Consider the following 18,696-nt stretch of genomic DNA (forward strand, 5'->3'; position numbering starts at 1 on the left):
GAGGAGAGGCAAACAAACATAAAACAAAGGTTATAAAAAATCAGATATACACAGGAACAAAGAAAATACTCAAAGATTAAGACAAATATACAATGAGAGATATAGACAGGAACATTTAAATAGACAGGATAAATAAAGAGACATATCAAATTTTATTTGTCACATGCGCCGAATACAACAGGTGTAGACTTTACAGTGAAATGCTTAATTACAAGCCCTTAACCAACAATGCAGTTATAAGAAAAATAAGTGTTAAGTAAAAAATAGATATGTAAAAAATGAAAGTAACAAATAATTAAAGAGCAGCAGTAAAATAACAGTAGCGAGGCTATATACAGAGGGTACCGGTCCAGAGTCAATGTGTGGGGGCACCGGTTAGTCAAGGTAATATGTACATGAAGGTAGAGCTATTAAAGTGACTATGCATAGATAATAAACAGAGAGGCAGCAGCATAAAAGTGGGGGGGATATGCAAATAGTCTGGGTAGCCATTTGATTAGCTGTTCATGAGTCTTATGGCTTGGGGGGTAGAAGCTGCTAAAAAGCCTTTTGGACCTAGACTTGGCGCTCCGGTACTGCTTGCCGTGCGGTAGCAGAGAGAACAGTCTATGAGTAGGGTGGCTGGAGTCTTTGACAATTTTTAGGGCCTTCCTCTGACACCGCCTGTTATAGAGGTCCTGGATGGCAGGAAGCTTGGCACCCGTGATGTACTGGGCCGTACGCACTACCCTCTGTAGTACCTTGCAGTTGGAGGCCGAGCAATTTCCATACCATGCAGTGATGCAACCAGTCAGGATGCTCTCGATGGTGCAGCTGTATAATTTTTCTAGGATCTGAGGACCAATGCCAAATCTTTTCAGTCTCCTGAGGGGGGAATAGGTTTTGTCGGGCCCTCTTCACGACTGTCTTGGTGTGTTTGGACCATGATAGTTTGTTGGTGATGTGGACACCATGGAGCTCTCAACCTGCTCCACTACAGCCCAGTCGATGACAATGGTGGCGTGCTCGGTCCTCCTTTTCCTGTAGTCCACAATCATATACAGTGGGGAGAACAAGTATTTGATACACTGACGATTTTGCAGATTGTCCTACTTACAAAGCATGTAGAGGTCTGTAATTTTATCATAGGTACACTTCAACTGTGAGAGATGGAATCTAAAACAAAAATCCAGAAAATCACATTGTATGATTTTTAAGTAATTCATTTGCATTTTATTACATGACATAAGTATTTGATACATCAGAAAAGCAGAACTTAATATTTGGTACAGAAACCTTTGTTTGCAATTACAGAGATCATACGTTTCCTGTAGTTCTTGACCAGGTTTGCACACACTGCAGCAGGGATTTTGGCCCACTCCTCCATACAAACCTTCTCCAGATCCTTCAGGTTTCGGAGGCTGTCGCTGGGCAATACGGACTTTCAGCTCCCTCCAAAGATGTTCTATTGGGTTCAGGTCTGGAGACTGGCTATGCCACTCCAGGACCTTGAGATGCTTCTTACGGAGCCACTCCTTAGTTGCCCTGGCTGTGTGTTTCGGGTCGTTGTCATGCTGGAAGACCCAGCCACGACCCATCTTCAATGCTCTTACTGAGGGAAGGAGGTTGTTGGCCAAGATCTCGTGATACATGGCCCCATCCATCCTCCCCTCAATACGGTCAGTCGTCCTGTCCCCTTTGCAGAAAAGCATCCCCAAAGAATGATGTTTCCACCTCCATGCTTCACGGTTAGGATGGTATTCTTGGGGTTGTACTTATCCTTCGTCTTCCTCCAAACACGACGAGTGGAGTGCAGACCAAAAAGCTCTATTTTTGTCTCATCAGACCACACGACCTTCTCCCATTCCTCCTCTAGATCATCCAGATGGTCATTGGCAAACTTCAGATGGGCCTGGACATGCGCTGACTTGAGCAGGGGGACCTTGCGTGCGCTGCAGGATTTTAATCCATGACGGCGTAGTGTGTTACTAATGGTTTTCTTTGAGACTGTGGTCCCAGCTCTCTTCAGGTCATTGACCAGGTGCTGCCGTGTAGTTCTGGGCTAATCCCTCACCTTCCTCATGATAATTGATACCCCACGAGGTGAGATCTTGCATGGAGCCCCAGAGTCTGGAGTCTGTTTGATTGAGTGTGTGGACAGGTGTCTTTTATACAGGTAACGAGTTCAAACAGGTGCAGTTAATACAGGTAATGAGTGGAGAACAGGAGGGCTTCTTAAAGAAAAACTAGCATGTCTGTGAGAGCCGGAATTCTTACTGGTTGGTAGGTGATCAAATACGTACAGTGGGGCAAAAAAGTATTTAGTCAGCCACCAATTGTGCAAGTTCTCCCACTTAAAAAGATGAGAGGCCTGTAATTTTTATCATAAGTACACTTCCAACTATGACAGACAAAATGAGAAAAGAAATCCAGAAAATCACATTGTAGGATTTTTAATGAATTTATTTGCAAATTATGGTGGAAAATAAGTATTTGGTCAATAACAAAAGTTTATCTCAATACTTTGTTATATACCCTTTGTTGGCAATGACAGAGGTCAAACATTTTCTGTAAGTCTTCACAAGGTTTTTTGGCCCATTTCTCCATGCAGATCTCCTCTAGAGCAGTGATGTTTTGGGGCTGTTGCTGGGCAACACGGACTTTCAACTCCCTCCAAAGATTTTCTATGGGTTTGAGATCTGGAGACTGGCTAGACCACTCCAGGACCTTGAAATGCTTCTTACGAAGCCCCTCCTTCGTTCCCCGGGCAGTGTGTTTGGGATCATTGTCATGCTGAAAGACCCAGCCACGTTTCATCTTCAATGCCCTTGCTGATGGAAGGAGATTTTCACTCAAAATCTCACGATACATGGCCCCATTCATTCTTTCCTTTACACGGATCAGTCGTCCTGGTCCCTTTGCAGAAAAACAGCCCCAAAGCATGATGTTTCCACCCCCATGCTTCACAGTAGGTATGGTGTTCATTTGGATGCAACTCAGCATTCTTTGTCCTCCAAACACAACGAGTTGAGTTTTTACCCAAAAGTTATATTTTGGTTTCATCTGACCATATGACATTCTCCCAATCTTCTTCTGGATCATCCAAATGCTCTCTGGCAAACTTCAGACGGGCCTGGACATGTGCTGGCTTAAGCAGGGGGACACTGCAGGATTTGAGTCCCTGGCGGCGTAGTGTGTTACTGATGGTAGGCTTTGTTACTTTGGTCCCAGCTCTCTGCAGGTCATTCACTAGGTGTGGTTCTGGGATTTTTGCTCACCGGTCATGTGATCATTTTGACCCCACGGGGTGAGATCTTGCATGGAGCCCTAGATCAAGGGAGATTATCAGTGGTCTTGTATGTCTTCCATTTCCTAATAATTGCTCCCACAGTTGATTTCTTCAAACCAAGCTGCTTACCTATTGCAGATTCAGTCTTCCCAGTCTGGTGCAGGTCTACAATTTTGTTTCTGGTGTCCTTTGACAGCTCTTTGGTCTTGGCCATAGTGGAGTTTGGAGTGTGACTGTTTGAGGTTGTGGACAGGTGTCTTTTATACTGATAACAAGTTCAAACAGGTGCCATTAATACAGGTAACGAGTGGAGGACAGAGGAGCCTCTTAAAGAAGAAGTTACAGGTCTGTGAGAGCCAGAAATCTTGCTTGTTTGTAGGTGACCAAATACTTATTTTCCACCATAATTTGCAAATAAATTCATTAAAAATCCTACAATGTGATTTTCTGGATTTTTTTAATCTTTTGTCAGTCATAGTTGAAGTGTACCTATGATGAAAATGACAGGCCTCTCTCATCTTTTTAAGTGGGAGAACTTGCACAATTGGTGGCTGACTGAATACTTTTTGCCCCACTGTATGTCAAGCAATAAAATGCAAATTAATTACTTAAAAAATCATACAATGTGATTTTCTGGATTTCTGTTTCAGATTCCTTCTCTCACAGTTGAAGTGTACCTATGTTAAAAATTACAGACCTCTGCATGCTTTGTAAGTAGGAAAACCTGCAAAATCGGCAGTGTATCAAATACTTGTTCTCCCCACTGTAGATAGGAACATAGAAATAGACAGATAGACAGGACAAATATAGAAAGAGATATATATAGACAGGAACATATAAATAGACCGATATAGGCAAGAGACAGACCAGAAACATAGAAAAAGGCATGGACAGGATACAAAGACAGGAAGGGATATATACACAGGAAAGTCACAAACAAACTAATATAAACCATGGCTCTTAAAAAACAGGCCTTTGTTTACACAATGACATATACATCTAATATCATCCCCACACTGTCCAATAGAATGCATGTGCACAAGAGGCCCAGCACAGACTCATAATAATAAACAGATAGGGTCTATTTTCGTACATCAGCAACACATGGCCTTCTGTGTTTGTGTTTTCTTCCTCCATTTCTGTGAAAATGAATGTATGAGGAGAAGCAGTTGGCTGATGGGTTATGTCCATGTTTTGTGAAGCAGAGGATAGTCTTTGACCAGTACTGACCTGGCTCTTTGAGAGCTGTGAGGACTGACATGCCGTTGGCGTGTTCAGAGTACGTGAACTTCATCACACATTCGTTCTCCGTCTTGTACAGGCAGAGGACAGCGTTGGGGTCGTCTGTTTCTGTGAGAGGGGAGAAAAGAGAGAGAGGGAGGCACTGGTGAGACACAAGCAATAAAACAGCTGGCTAAACGTACAGCTTCAGGGAGAGAGGGAGGAGAGAAAGAGAAAAGAAAGAAAACAAGAGAATGGGGAGAGATCCAACAGCACAACACTGTGCAAAAACAGATCAACATGTATTATTTTATTGGAAAAGCATTCTTGGATAGTGAATGATTGCACTCCACGGTAAGGACAGAAATTTGCTTTGCTTTCTTGTCCTTGTTTTTGCGAACTCTTTATTATTGAAATATTCTAACTGCCTTGAGGAGCCAGACTACCTCCAGCCTTTACCCCTTGCTCTTTCCCCATCGCCACCTCCAGCCTTTACCCCGTGCTCTTTCCCCATCGCCACCTCCAGCCTTTACCCCTTGCTCTTTCCCCATCGCCACCTCCAGCCTTTACCCCGTGCTCTTTCCCCATCGCCACCTCCAGCCTTTACCCCTTGCTCTTTCCCCATCGCCACCTCCAGCCTTTACCCCTTGCTCTTTCCCCATCGCCACCTCCAGCCTTTACCCCTTGCTCTTTCCCCATCGCCACCTCCAGCCTTTACCCCTTGCTCTTTCCCCATCGCCACCTCCAGCCTTTACCCCTTGCTCTTTCCCCATCGCCACCTCCAGCCCTTCCTTCTCCCCTTCGCTTTTGGCGAAAGATAAGTTCCCGGAATGTACATGAGGAGTCCATTAGGGGAAGTCAGATGGTTGGAATAGCAGAGAGAGAATGCAGTAAAACAGAGCAGCCCTGGAACAGGGAGGGCAGAGCTGGGCGACACAGAGGGAAGGGCCTTAAAATAGTTGAATAACAATCCCTTCAAATCTCCGCCAGGCATGCCATCATGATAATTCCCAGACAACTAACATTAACTTATTAATACATTCCTAGGCACAAGTTAAATATATCCCGCAATGCTGAGGTGGAGTGAAAAGCTTGTTTTTTTACGGTCAAAAGCCCTGGGACTGTTCCACTTACGGGCCATGCTTTTAAAAGACATCACGCGATGACAGTTTAGCTTTATGGTTGCAGGTAGAGTTACATGTTTGTTTTGAGGGCGCGGTAGGGAGGAGGTAGGCAGGGGTGCTTCTAAACCTGTGGCATGCTTCCCAGTCTAAACAGTTTGCACATACAGTGCATTCGGAAAGTATTCAGACCCCTTGATTTTTCCACATTTTGTTATGTTACAGCTTTATTCTAAAATGCATTAAATTGTTTTCCCCCCCCCCTCATTAATCTACACACAATACCCCATAATGACATCACAATACCCCATAATGACATCACAATACCCCATAATGACAAAGCAAAAACAGGTGGAGAAATACATAAAAAAACTTATATCACATTTACATAAGTATTCAGACCCTTTACTCAGTACTTTGTTGAAGCACCTTTGGCAGCAATTACAGCCTCAAGTCTTCTTGGGTATGACGCAACAAGCATGGCACACCTGTATTTGGGGAATTTCTCCCATTCTTCTCTGCAGATCCTCTCAAGCTCTGTCAGGTTGGATGGGGAGCTGCACAGCTATCTTCAGGTCTTTCCAGAAATGTTCAATCGGGTTCAAGTCCGGGCTCTGATTGGGCCACTCAAGGACATTCAGAGACTTGTCCTGAAGCCACTTCTGTGTTGTCTTGGCTGTGTGGTTAGGGTCATAGTCCTGTTGGAAGATGAACCTTGGCCCCAGTCTGAGGTCCTGAGAGGAGGTTTTCTTTAAGGATCTCTCTGTACTTTGCACCATTCCTGACTAGTATCCCAGTCCCTGTCGCTGAAAAACGTTCCCACAGCATGATGCTGCCACCACCATGCTTCGCTGTAGAGATGGTGCCGGGTTTCCTCCAGACATGATGCTGCCACCACCATGCTTCGCTGTAGAGATGGTGCCGGGTTTCCTCTAGACATGATGCTGCCACCACCATACATCGCTGTATAGAGATGGTGCTGAGGTTTCCTCCAGACATGTCGTTTGGCATTCAGGCCAGAGAGTTCAATCTTTCATCAGTCCAGAGAATCTTGTTTCTCATGGTCAGAGAGTCCTTTAGGTGCTTTTTGGCAAACTCCAAGTGGGCTGTCATGTGCCTTTACTGAGGAGAGGCTTCAGTCTGGCCACTCTACCATAAAGGCCTGATTGGTAGAGTGCTGCAGCGATGGTTGTCCTTCTGGAAGGTTCTCCCATCTCCACAGAGGAACTTTGGAGCTCTGTCAGAGTGACTATCATGTTCTTGGTCACCTCCCTGACCAAGGCCTAGGAAGACTCTTGGTGGTAAACTTCTTCCATTTAAGAAAGATGGAAGCCACCCTACATTTTTTCTCTGGAGAAGTAGTACACCAAACATCTTAGATGTACAATTGCTCGATTAAGACCCCTGCAAAAAGGTCAAAATGAATGACAGATTTCTTGATTTATCTTAGATGAATTCTGACTATTATGAAGAAGTGTTACTGGGCACGTTGTTGCTACGGTGGCTCAAAAGGGACAAACAGTAATATTTTGCCACTTTTTTCTAGTTTTTCAAGCAAAGACCTATAGGGAATATGCAAGCACAGACGTTCGTGGCGCCTAGCCGAGTTCTGCTAGCAGCAAACCAAACCTATGTATTCGGACGCATTTAGGGCGTCATATTTGAAATGGGACTGCGTGTCTTTGGACAAAATGAAGGCTGTGGCTGCATGGCGCAGCCCGGCTGTTATTATAAGCTGCTATCAGGAGGACAGAACAGAAGATATCTGTCTGCTCTGCCACTACAGACCCAGACTGACACTCGCCAGATAATAACATAAACGCCCACTCTGGACTGGAGAGGGTATATTTATTTTCATAATTAAATACATACATGTGACGTGGGGGCTGTATTAGCACAGAGATGGCCAGACACTGTGTGTGTTCATGAGTGTGCTTTACTTTGGTCTGAAGCTACCCTGTCAGAGCAGCTGGGTCATGTCACATTATCTAAAACAGCTGTATCAGTTGTATGTATGGCATGTTTTGGCGAGGCTGTGCCCAGTAAGAGTAGGGGACAGCTAATAAACAAGGACAAGGGAAGAAGTACAGTATGTATTGCATCGACACAACTGAAAGTGTTGCAGATGCTAACCACAGACGTTGATACTCCTCTCTATGTGTGTCTGCAGGCCAGCTGATGTTAAAGAAAGGAACCACAGTCAGTGTGTTGTTTACTCACTAAGCGTTTCCACAGTGATGATCTCATCCTTGCATAGCCGCTGGCAGGTCTGGTTGTCGGACAGTCTTCCAGAGCTGAAAAGCCGGCATTCGATGCATTCCCTGGAGCGGAGAGAGGGAGGGGTGGATAGAGAGAGACCGAGAGAGAGACTGTAAGCGTGGCATAATGACATACATCATACACGTGTCGTGTTCATAGGAGCACAGAGGTGAACAGACTTGAGGTGTGTGAACAGGACTTGAGGTTAAGGTCAGGTTAGGGTCAATGGTCACACACTAAAAGGTCACCTTTTACCTCTCTCAAATAAGATCCATGTGTGACGATAGGAGCATGTTGTGAGGGTTCCACAGTCCTGACTCCTGCCTGACTGATAGCAACAAATTCAAATCAAAGTTTATTGGTTGCGTACACAGGTGCAGCAAAATGCTTGTGTTTCTAGCTCCAACAGTGCAGTAATACCTAGCAACAAAATACTAAACAATACACACATAACACCCCCCCCCCCCCCCAAAAAAAAAATAGAAATATCATAATGAGAAATGTCAGAAACTGGTATAAAAATATACACAGGCCAATTTATTAGGTACACTTCCACAGACAGTGAGTCACGTGGTCGTGGCTTGCTATATAAAGCAGGCAGACAGGCATCCAGTTACTGTTTGATTGAACGTAAGAATGGGCAACATAAGGGACCTAAGTGACTTTGAGCATGGTATGATCGTTGGTGCCAGACGCGCCTGTTCCAGTATCTCAGAAACTGCCGGCCTCCTGTGATTTTCACACATGACAGTGTCTACGGTTAACCCAGAATGGTGCGACAAACAAAACAATATTCAGTCAGTGGCAGTCCTGTGGGTGAAAACAGGCAAGGATGGCAAGGATAGTGCAAGCTACCAGGCGGGCCACAAACAGGTAAATAACGACGCAGTACAACAGTGGTGTGCAGAAAGGCATCTTGGAAGGCACAACTCGTTGGTCCTTGTCACGGATGGGCTGAAGGCAGAGTCAGGATTTTGCATAAGCAGTACGAGTTAAGGGCTTGTAAGTAAGCATTTCACTGTAAGGTCTACTACACCTGTTGTATTTGGAGCATGGACAAATACAATTTGATTTGAGTCCATGGCCCCATTCTGACTGGTGTTAACGGTACAGGCAGGTCGCGGGAATGATTTCCTGGCACACATTAGGTCTCTTGATACCAATTGAGCAACGTATCCTAACTGACCTAAGACAGGGAATTTTTACTAGGATTAAATGTCAGGAATTGTGAAAAACTGAGTTTAAATGTATTTTGCTAAGATGTATGTAAACTTCCGACTTCAACTGTATATATATTACATACACATACATACATACACACACACACACACACACACACACACACACACACACACACACACACACACACACACACACACACACACATATACAAATATATAAAATGGTGTGCAAAGACAGCATGGACAGTATATAGAAAATATGTGTAGAGCACAGCAGTTATATAGGTAGAGCCATGACTAGAATACTGTATATACATATACAGTGGGAAAAACAGTATGTAAACATTTTTTATTTTACCTTTATTTAACTAGGCAGGTCAGTTAAGAACAAATTCTTATTTTCAATGACGGCCTAGGAACAACTGCCTTGTTCAGGGGCAGAAGAATGACAATCAGGGGCAGAATCCCCGAACCTTGTCAGTTCTACCACTAGGCTACCTGCCACCCCAGTGTTCAATGACGCTGTACATAGGGCAGCAGTCTCTAAGGTTCTGGGTAGAGTACCAGGTGGTAGCCGGCTAGAACAGTGACTAAGGTTCAGGGCAGGGTACTGAGCGGAGGCTGGCTAGTGGTGACTGTTTAACAGTCTGATGGCCTGGAGATATACGTTTTTTCTCAGTCTCTCGGTCCAAGATTTGAAGAACCTGTACGCCGTCTAGATGGTAGCGTGCCCCTGGTGATGCATCGGGCTAACCGCACCACCCTTTGGAGAACCCTGAGGTTGCCGGCAGTGCAGCTGCCATACCAGGCGGTGCTACAGCCTGACAAGATGCTCTCCATGGTGCATCTGTAGACGTTTGTGAGGGTCTTAAGGGCCAAACCGTACTTCTTTAGTCTCCTGAGGTTGAAGAGGCGCTGTTGAGCCTTCTTCACCACACTGTCTGTGTAAAGGGACCATTTCAGGTTGTCAATGGTGTATACGCAGAGGAACTTGAAGCTTTAACCCCCTCCACTGCGGCCCCATCGATGTGGATGGGGGTGTGCACTCTCTGCTGTCTCCTGTAGTCCACCATCAGCTCCATTGTTTTTCTGACATTGACAGATTATTTTCCTGGCACCACTCTGCCAGGGCTCTCACCTCCTCCCTGTAAGCTGTCTCATCGTTGTGACATCTGCAAACTTGATAATTGAGTCGTAGACGTGTTTGGCCAATCAGTTATGGGTGAACAGGGAGTACAGGAGGGGACTGAGCACGCACCCTTGTGGGGCCCCGTGTTGAGTACCTTCACCACTTGGGTTCTGCTTGTCAGGAAGTCCATGACCCAGTTGCACAGGGAGGGGTTCAGACCCAGGGCCCTGAGCTTAGTAATGAGTTTGGAGGGCACATGGTGTTGAAGGCTGAGCTGTTGTCAATGAACAACATTCTGGGGGTGAGCAGTGAAATACACCTGCTGAAGCCCGTGCTACGGGTGGGTGCTGCTATGGTGACCAGTGAGCTGAGATAAGACGGGGCTTTACATATCAAAGACTTATAGATGACCTGGAGCCAGTGGGTTTAGCGACGAATATGAAGCGAGGGCCCGCTAACGAGAGCATACAGGTCGTAGTGGCGGGTAGTATATGGGGCTTTGGTGACAAAACAGATGGCACTGTGATAGACTACACAGAGTGTAGATAGCCTCCTATGATAGACTACACAGAGTGTAGATAGCCGCTTCCTCTTTTATCTCCAAGCACTCCCTGGCTTAATGATCCAGAGCCTCGCCTTGTTGGGGCAGGAAGTCCATATAAGGCTTGGGGTTGAGCCAGCAGGCTACAAGATATCTCCCCTCAATAACCACTCCCCTCACCTCTCCCTGCCGTTTGCCACACACTGAACAAAAAATAAATTCTAAGTTGGCTAGGAGCTAGAAACAGGGCGACCGTGTCTGTCGGAGCCATCATCACCGGGATAGCCTGCTTATACACACGGAGCCTGATACAGGAGGAGTTTGGGTCAGAACCGTTAGTTTCTTTGGGGGTTACCAATGGAAAGGGATCATAACATATTTCTTATGTGTCTTGTCTTACAGAACTAATTTAGAACTAATCTAGTGTGAGTTATATCCATCTTAAATCCTATTTGTATCTTAATGCATGGTCATCGATGATATGGGTCCTATCATGATGGGTCAAATATCACCATCAGGTGCACATTAGAAACCCCTGGACACTTAAGGCATGGCTGACCCTGCTCTCCCTTTCTCTCTTTATTCTTGCCCCATATCTCTCTCTCCCTCCCTCTCTCTCTTCTTGCCCCATATCTCTCTCTCTCTCTCCCTCTCTCGCTCGCTCTCTCTCCCTCTTTTTGCCCCATATCTCTCCCTCCTCCGCTCTCTTCTTTCCCCATATCTCTCTCTTTCTCCTTCTCTCTCTTTTTGCCCCTTATCTCTCCCTCCTCCTCTCTCTCTTCTTGCCCCATATCCCCCCTCTCTCCTTCTCTCTCTTCTTGCCCCATATCGATCCCTCCCCTCTCTTTCCTTCCCCCTCTTCTTGCCCCGTATCTCTCCCTCCCTTTCTCTCTCTCCTTCCCTCTTCTTGCCGCGTATCTCTCGCTCCCTTTCTCTCTCTCCTTCCCTCTTCTTGCCTCGTCTCTCCCTCCCTTTCTCTCTCTCCTTCCCTCTTCTTGCCTCGTATCTCTCCCTCCCTTTCTCTCTCTCCTTCCCTCTTCTTGACTCGTATCTCTCCTTCCCTCTTCTTGCCCCTCTCCCTCCCCCTCTCTCTCTCCTTCCCTCTTTTTGCCCCGTATCTCTCCCTCCATTTCTCTCCCTCCTTCCCTCTTCTTGCCTCGTATCTCTCCCTCCATCTATCTGCCCCTCCCCTTCTCTCCCTTCCCTCTCTCCCCCTCTCCTCTGCCTCTCTCCCTTCCCTCTCTCCTCCCTGTCCCATACCTCTTGGTGCCACAGGCATCAGGGCAGGTGGGGCATTTTTCGCAGGTGTCCCCGAAGGCCCCTGGTTCAGTGCACTGGCAGCGCCCACAGGCACAGCTGCCCCGCCCGCTGCAGATCTGCCCGTCATCAGACACACAGGATGAGGTGTCAGTGGAACAGTTACAGTTGTCCCCGATATAGCCCGCATGGCACTTACACTCTCCACAGTGGCACTCTCCGTGACCTGAGGAAGAGAGGATAGATGAGGGAGCTTGTGAGGACAGTTCTTCAAACAGAGTTTCAAATGGTATAAAAATAAGTCAATATGTTAGCAGCAATTAGCTTTACACAAGAAAACAAAAAACACAGATAAAATCATTTCTGAGACAAAGTGATTTGAAAAAAATACACATCCACGTTCAAATTCCCACAACAGGCCATTATCTAGCAAGGAATGATTTCCAAACATTAACAACGCATTTATAGACAATACAGCCAATCACACACTTCATCATTCATTATTGATCACAAAATCTGTGAAAAGCTGTTTACTGGCCAGAAATGTGTCTCCAGTGATGAACAACTAGACTAGATCACAGTTATTTCAGTCGGGGGAGAGCTTGGGCATCTAATGCCGGCAACAAGCCATGAAACACTAACAGTCTTTAAAAGGCCCGGTGGAGTCCAAATGTATTTCCCCCGTTTTAAATCATATTGTACAACAGCTGATGAAACTAACACTGTAAAAGTGTGAAAACATTTGATCAGTGCTATTTCCTGACATTGTAGTTGCTGGTTGAAAATACAATCTACATAGGACCTTCTAATCAGCAGGTTTGCATGAACGGGAGTTTCGGCTTTCCATGGTGACAAATTGGTTAAAAGACCAATAAAAAAAAGAGAGTTCCAAACCTCTCTGCCAATAACAGATAGTTTTCCCCTCCACACTCAGACCACTCCCAGACAGTCCTAGCAAAATTATTTATTGAGAAAGTTTTTTGCTATAAAGCTATTTTTTTGCCAATTTGAATGGAACTCTATCACAGTAAGGTACTTAATTGTTACCCAGAAATGATTTGATATTGATTTAAAAATGGCTGCATTGGGACTTTAATGGAACAAACCTTATCGACATCGGAAGCTATGGACCAGAGGTCAACCCAGAGGCAGCCCAAGGGTGTGATGTCACAGTGGAAATAATCCCTGTTCAAACACTGACTTGTTTTAGTAGCGGGCCCTGTGTCAGTGTGTGTGTGTGAGATGGGAAGGCTGGGTTCTTCAGACAAGAACAGCTGTAATTAAGTCTTAACTGCTGTACTTCCACGCTGACTTTAAGCCAGTTGTTCCCACAAGGCCCCACAACGAGAGCATTCATATTAGGCAGTTGAAAAAAGCAAAAGACGACCAGCACAGAAGCAAAGAGATGGCAAGCCTCAATGTTACACAATTAGTCTACATCTGATGACCAAAGGCCTTGCAATTAATTTTTTAAATTTTTTAAAAATCAACTTGGCAAATCTGAAAAAAGGCCCTGTTTGGGACAGAGGCACTAGCCAGAGGGGTTAGTCTGACCTGGAAGTGTAACAGCACTGCTGTTTAACTGAGCCCCACCACACCACAGCTGGTAGCTGGAGGTTACTGTCTGAGGTGGGAGTCTACTGCTGTAGAAGAGTACAGGAGGTTGAACTGACCTGCTCCAGGATCTGTTCCTACAGGCCTCAACCCTGTGCAACCCTGTGAGCTCTAGTAAAAAGCAGGATGTCTTCTGTATGAAAAAGAGTGACCTCTAAGGTTCTTTAGAATCTCCACCTTCAATACTCATCTATTTAGACCTGGGAAGGGGACCAGGGGACACTTGGACTTAGGCCTCAATTGCGTGAGACAGAGCTTTCTCAGGCCCTTTCTAACAGAGAAAAAGCCAAGTCTGGTCTGATCTTCCAAGAAAGCTCTCCTAATGCAATCCATGTGTTGTTGCCTCCCTCTCCTCTAATAGCAGGATAATTCCACTGAGATTAGGTATTAGAAGAGCCTTACTTCATTTGACTTATAATAAACTTCACAGACGGGACAACAGGGGGCAAACTAACCAGTCTGAACATTACAGCACAACAACAGTGCTGCACTGCTAGCACAGAGTGCTGCCTCATCTATAGAACACCTATTAGGGTTATTTTGTTCAAGTTGTTCTAGAATCTATAGAAGGATTCCATTCTGTTGTGGGTTGGTAGAGATGTATGCAGACTGACAGACAGGGCCTAGAGAATGTAGGTCGCCTAACTAATTTAATTTGTGCTGTCTATTGGAGTAGGATACTTTGTTTTAAGGACATACATCTCAATCATGGGTAATGAGTTCCAGGTTGAAGTGCCCCTCGGAAAGATGGTGCCTAAAAGCAATAAAAAGACAAAGCCTAAAATACGCTTTTCAAAATGAAAGAGGACAGTCGGCAAAGCCCTTTCAATTTGATCAGAAACATATACAGTGTGTTCAGAAAGTATTCATACCCCTTGACTTATTCCATATTTTACTGTGTTACAGCCTGAATTCAAAATTGATTAAATCAATTTTTTTCTTACCCAACTCCACACAATACCCCATAATGACAAGGTGAAAACATGTTTTTAGAAATTGTAGCAAATGTATTGAAAATGAAACACACCTTTGGCAGCGGTTACAGCTGTGAGTCTTTCTGGGTAAGTCTTTAAGAGATTTCCACAATTGCACTGTGCAAAATTTGCCTATTATTCTTCTCAAATTTCTTCAAGCTCTGTCAAATTGGTTGTTGATCATTGTTAGACAACCATATTCAGGTCTTGCCACAGATTTTCAAGTAGATTTAAGTCAAAACTGTAACTCAGCCACTCGGGAACATTCACTGACTTCTTGGTAAGCAACTCCAGTGTAGATGTGGCCTTTTGTTTAAGGTTATTGTCCTGCTGAAAGGTGAATTAATCTCCCAATATCTGGTGGACAGCAGACAACCGGGCTTTCCTCTAGGATTTTACCTGTGCTTAGCTCCATTTTGTTTGTTTTTTTATCCTGAAAAACTCCCCAGTTCTTAATGATTACAAGCAATAACTATGCTTCAAAATTACTCAGTAGGGTGTTGTATTGGATTTGCCCCAAACATAACACTTTGTATTCAGGACAAAAAGTGAATTGCTTTGCAAATTTTTTTTTACAGTATTACCTTAGTGCCTTGTTGCAAACAGGCCGAATGTTTAGAAATGTTTTTATTCTGTACAGGCTTCCTTCTTTTCACTCTGTCAATTAGGTTAGTATTGCGGAGTAACTACAATGTTGTTGATCCATCCGCAGTTTTCTCCTATCACAGCCAATAAACTCTGTAACAGTTTTAAAGTCACCATTGGCTTCATGGTGAAATCCCTGATTGGTTTAATTACTCTCCGGCAACTGAGTTAGAAAGGACGCCTGTATCTTTGTAGTGACTGGGTGTATTGATACACCATCAAATGTGTAATTAATAATTTAACCATGCTCAAAGGGATATTCAATGTCTGCATAGTTGATTGTTTACCCATTTACCAATAGGTAACCTTCTTTGCGAGGCATTGGAAAACCTCCCTGGTCTTTGTGGTTGAATATGTTTTTGAAAATCACTACTCAACTGTGTGATTTTACAGATAATTGGGTGGGCTGCAGAGATAAGGAGATATGGTAGTCATTTAAAAATCATGTAAAACACTATTATTGCACACAGAGCGAATGCAACTTAAGTGACTTGTTAAGGACATGTTAACTCCTGCACGTATTTAGGCTTGCCATAACAAGGGTTGAATACTTATTGACTCAAGACATTTCAGCTTTACATTTTTAATGAATTTGTAATATAAAAAAACAACACAATTCCGCTTTGAAATGATGGGGTATTGTGTGTAAACCAGTGACGCAGAATCTCAATTTAGTCCATTTTAAATTCAGGCTGGTATGCAACAATGTGGAAAAAGTCAAGAAGGCAGAATACTTTCTGAAGGCACTGTATGATGTGTGTAAGAAGTTTCTAGTAAGTGGAATTTGCTTTTCTTTATTCATACTTTCCCCAAACTGCCCTGGGTGAGTAGTAACTTAAGACATTTACACCAGGGCCTGTGTAAAGGGCATGTACTGTTTTTAATAAGGACCATATTTTAAGAGGTGGAAAAGTTGAGTCTGGTCTGATTAAATTGTTCTTGTGGTTTACTGTTGGTCACTGGTGGTGGCCAGAAGCACAACCATGATGTGTGTGTGTGTGTGTGTGTGTTTTGTTTTACTATCCTTGTTGGTACTAGAAGTCCTCACAAGGATAGTAAAACATGGAACATAATCTCGGTCCCAAGTGAAAAAAATGCTATTTTGGGCTCAGGGGTTAGGTTTAGGGTTATGGCTACAGTTAGTATTAAGGTTAGGGTTAGAGGTTAAAGTTTGGTTTGGAGTTAGGGTTAGGTATAGTTTTAGGGTTAGGGGTTAAGTTTAGGCTTACGGTTGATTAGGGTTATGGTTAGGTTAAGGGTTAGATTTAGATTTAGGGAAAATAGGATTTTTAGATGGGAATCAATTATTTGGTTCCCACAAGGATAGCAATACAAAACTGTGTGTGTGCACAACCATGAGGTATGGGTGCCTCCTGAATCTGGTGGCTTGAGGCCTGGGAACATGTCCTTAGGAGAGAGCACTGCACCTCTGGAAAGTTCATAGGTAGAGACTGAATCTCCCTTTATAGTGCACTATTTTTGACCTGGACCCAGGTCTATGGTAGAAACGTAGTGCACTTTAAAGGGAATAGTGTACCATTTAGGACACAGACAGATTACAATAGATTAATCTTGGAGGTAATGCTCACTTGACTGTCTACCTGGCACACTGCTGACTCAATGTTACGGCTTCTACGGTAAGAGGCAAGTCCTGACATGCTGCCATCACAGCTGTTTCTTCCATCGCTCTCTGCTCTGCTGCTCATTATTAAATGTGTGTGTGTGGTTCCCAGAACATCTAGATGAGGATCAGTAGAGCTGGTTTAGTGCTGTGCAATCCTGTATTTAATGCCCCAGTCAGGGATGTCAAGTACTTCATCTGATAGCATCAGGATCTTTGATACCGTTTGAGGACTTCCTTTGTAAGATCAGCAGTAGTTGACTCATGCTCACAGAGCCCGACTAACTCTTGTCCCTTTGTCACCATTTACATCATAGGACCAGATAGTACCTCACAATGTCTGCATTCACTTGGGTACTGTAGGTACCAGTTCCTTTATTTTTTACTATTTTCTACATTGTAGAATAATAGTGAAGACATCAACACTATGAAATAACACATATGGAATCATGTAGTAAACAAAAAAGGTGTTACACTAATCAAAGTATATTTTATTTTTGAGATTCTTCAAAGTAGCCACCCTTTGCCAAAAGTGTACAAAGCTGTCAACAAGGCATTCTCCCGACCAGCTTCATGAGGTATTCATCTGGAATGCATTTCAATTAACAGGTGTGCCTTGTTAAATGTTAATTTGTGGAATTTTTATTCTTAATGCGTTTAAGCCAATCAGTTGTGCTGAAACAAGGTAGGGGTGGTATACAGAAGATAGCCCCATTTGACAGAAGACCAAGTATTTTACGAAATGGCATGAACAGTTCAAATACGCAAAGATAAATGACAGTCCACCATTACTTTAAGACATGAAGTTCAGTCAACACGGAAAATGTCAAGAACTTTGAAAGTTTCTTCAAGTGCAGTCGCAAAAACCATCAAGTACTATAATGAAACTGGCTCTCATGAGGACCTCCACAGGAAAGGAAGACCTGGCGTTAACTCTGCTGCAGAGGATAAGTTCATTAGAGTTACCAGCCTCAGAAATTGCAGCCCAAATAAATGCTTTACAGAGTTCAAGTAACAGACACATCTCAACATCAACTGTTCAGAGGAGACTGCGTGAATCGGACCTTCATGGCCGAAATGCTGCAAAGAAACCACTACTAAAGGAAAACAATAAGAACAAGAGACTTGCTTGGGCCAAGAAACACAAGCAATGGACATTAGACGGGTAGAAATCTGCCCTTTGGTCTGATGAGTCCAAATTTGAGATTTGTGGTTTCAACTGCCGTGTCTTTGTGAGACGCAGTGTACGTGAATGCACATATCTCTGCATATGTGGTTCCCACCGTGAAGAATGGAGGAGGTGGTGTGATGGTGCTTTACTGGTGACACTGTCTGTGATTTATTTAGAATTCAAGGCACACTTAACCAACATGGCTACCACAGCATTCTGCAGCTATATGCTATCCCATCTGGTTTGCGCTTAGTGGGACTATCATTAGTTTTTCAACCGGACACTGACCCAACACACCTCCAGAATGTGTAAGGGCTATTTGACCAAGGAGAGTGATGGAGTGCTGCATCAGATGACCTGGCCTCCACAATCACCCGACCTCAACCCAACTGAGATGGTTTGTGATGAGTTGGACTGCAGAGTGAAGAAAATGCAGCCATCAGGTTCTCAGCATATGTGGGAACTGAAGACTTTTGGAAAAGCATTCCAGGTGAAGATGGTTGAGAGAATGCCAAGAGTGTGCAAAGCTGTCATCAAGGAAAAGGGTGGCTACTTTGAAGAATGTAAAATATAAATATATATTTTTTTGTTTAACACTTTTTTGGTTATAGTTTTGAATCCTTCACTATTATTCTACACTGTAGAACATAGTACAAATAAAGAAAAATCCTTGAATGAGTAGGTGTATCCAAAC

At 44.0% G+C, this 18,696-nt stretch overlaps 1 protein-coding gene across 4 annotated transcripts in view; it reads right to left on the reverse strand.

The window, feature by feature from the left end:
- LOC110501818 (integrin beta-5) overlaps positions 1-18,696 on the reverse strand; it is an 83,735-nt gene that overhangs the window by 2,957 nt on the left and 62,082 nt on the right. For 2 of the 4 annotated variants that reach the window (XM_090216104.1, XM_090216105.1), the window contains exons 11-14: positions 11,981-12,203; positions 7,831-7,931; positions 4,499-4,618; positions 134-1,020 (exon numbers count right to left, since the gene is read on the reverse strand). In XM_090216104.1, coding sequence (XP_090072230.1) covers positions 974-1,020; positions 4,499-4,618; positions 7,831-7,931; positions 11,981-12,203 — 491 coding nt within the window. In that variant the 3' untranslated portion in view covers positions 134-973. Of the gene's footprint in view, positions 1-133; positions 1,021-4,498; positions 4,619-7,830; positions 7,932-11,980; positions 12,204-18,696 lie in introns of those variants that run through there. The other 2 variants (XM_036959231.2, XM_036959232.2) reach the window with 1 other exon arrangement.

The sequence above is a fragment of the Oncorhynchus mykiss genome, chromosome 22, assembly GCF_057628025.1.
Source record: "Oncorhynchus mykiss isolate SJ-2025 chromosome 22, ASM5762802v1, whole genome shotgun sequence".
In the NCBI taxonomy this organism is placed as follows: Eukaryota; Metazoa; Chordata; class Actinopteri; order Salmoniformes; family Salmonidae; genus Oncorhynchus; species Oncorhynchus mykiss.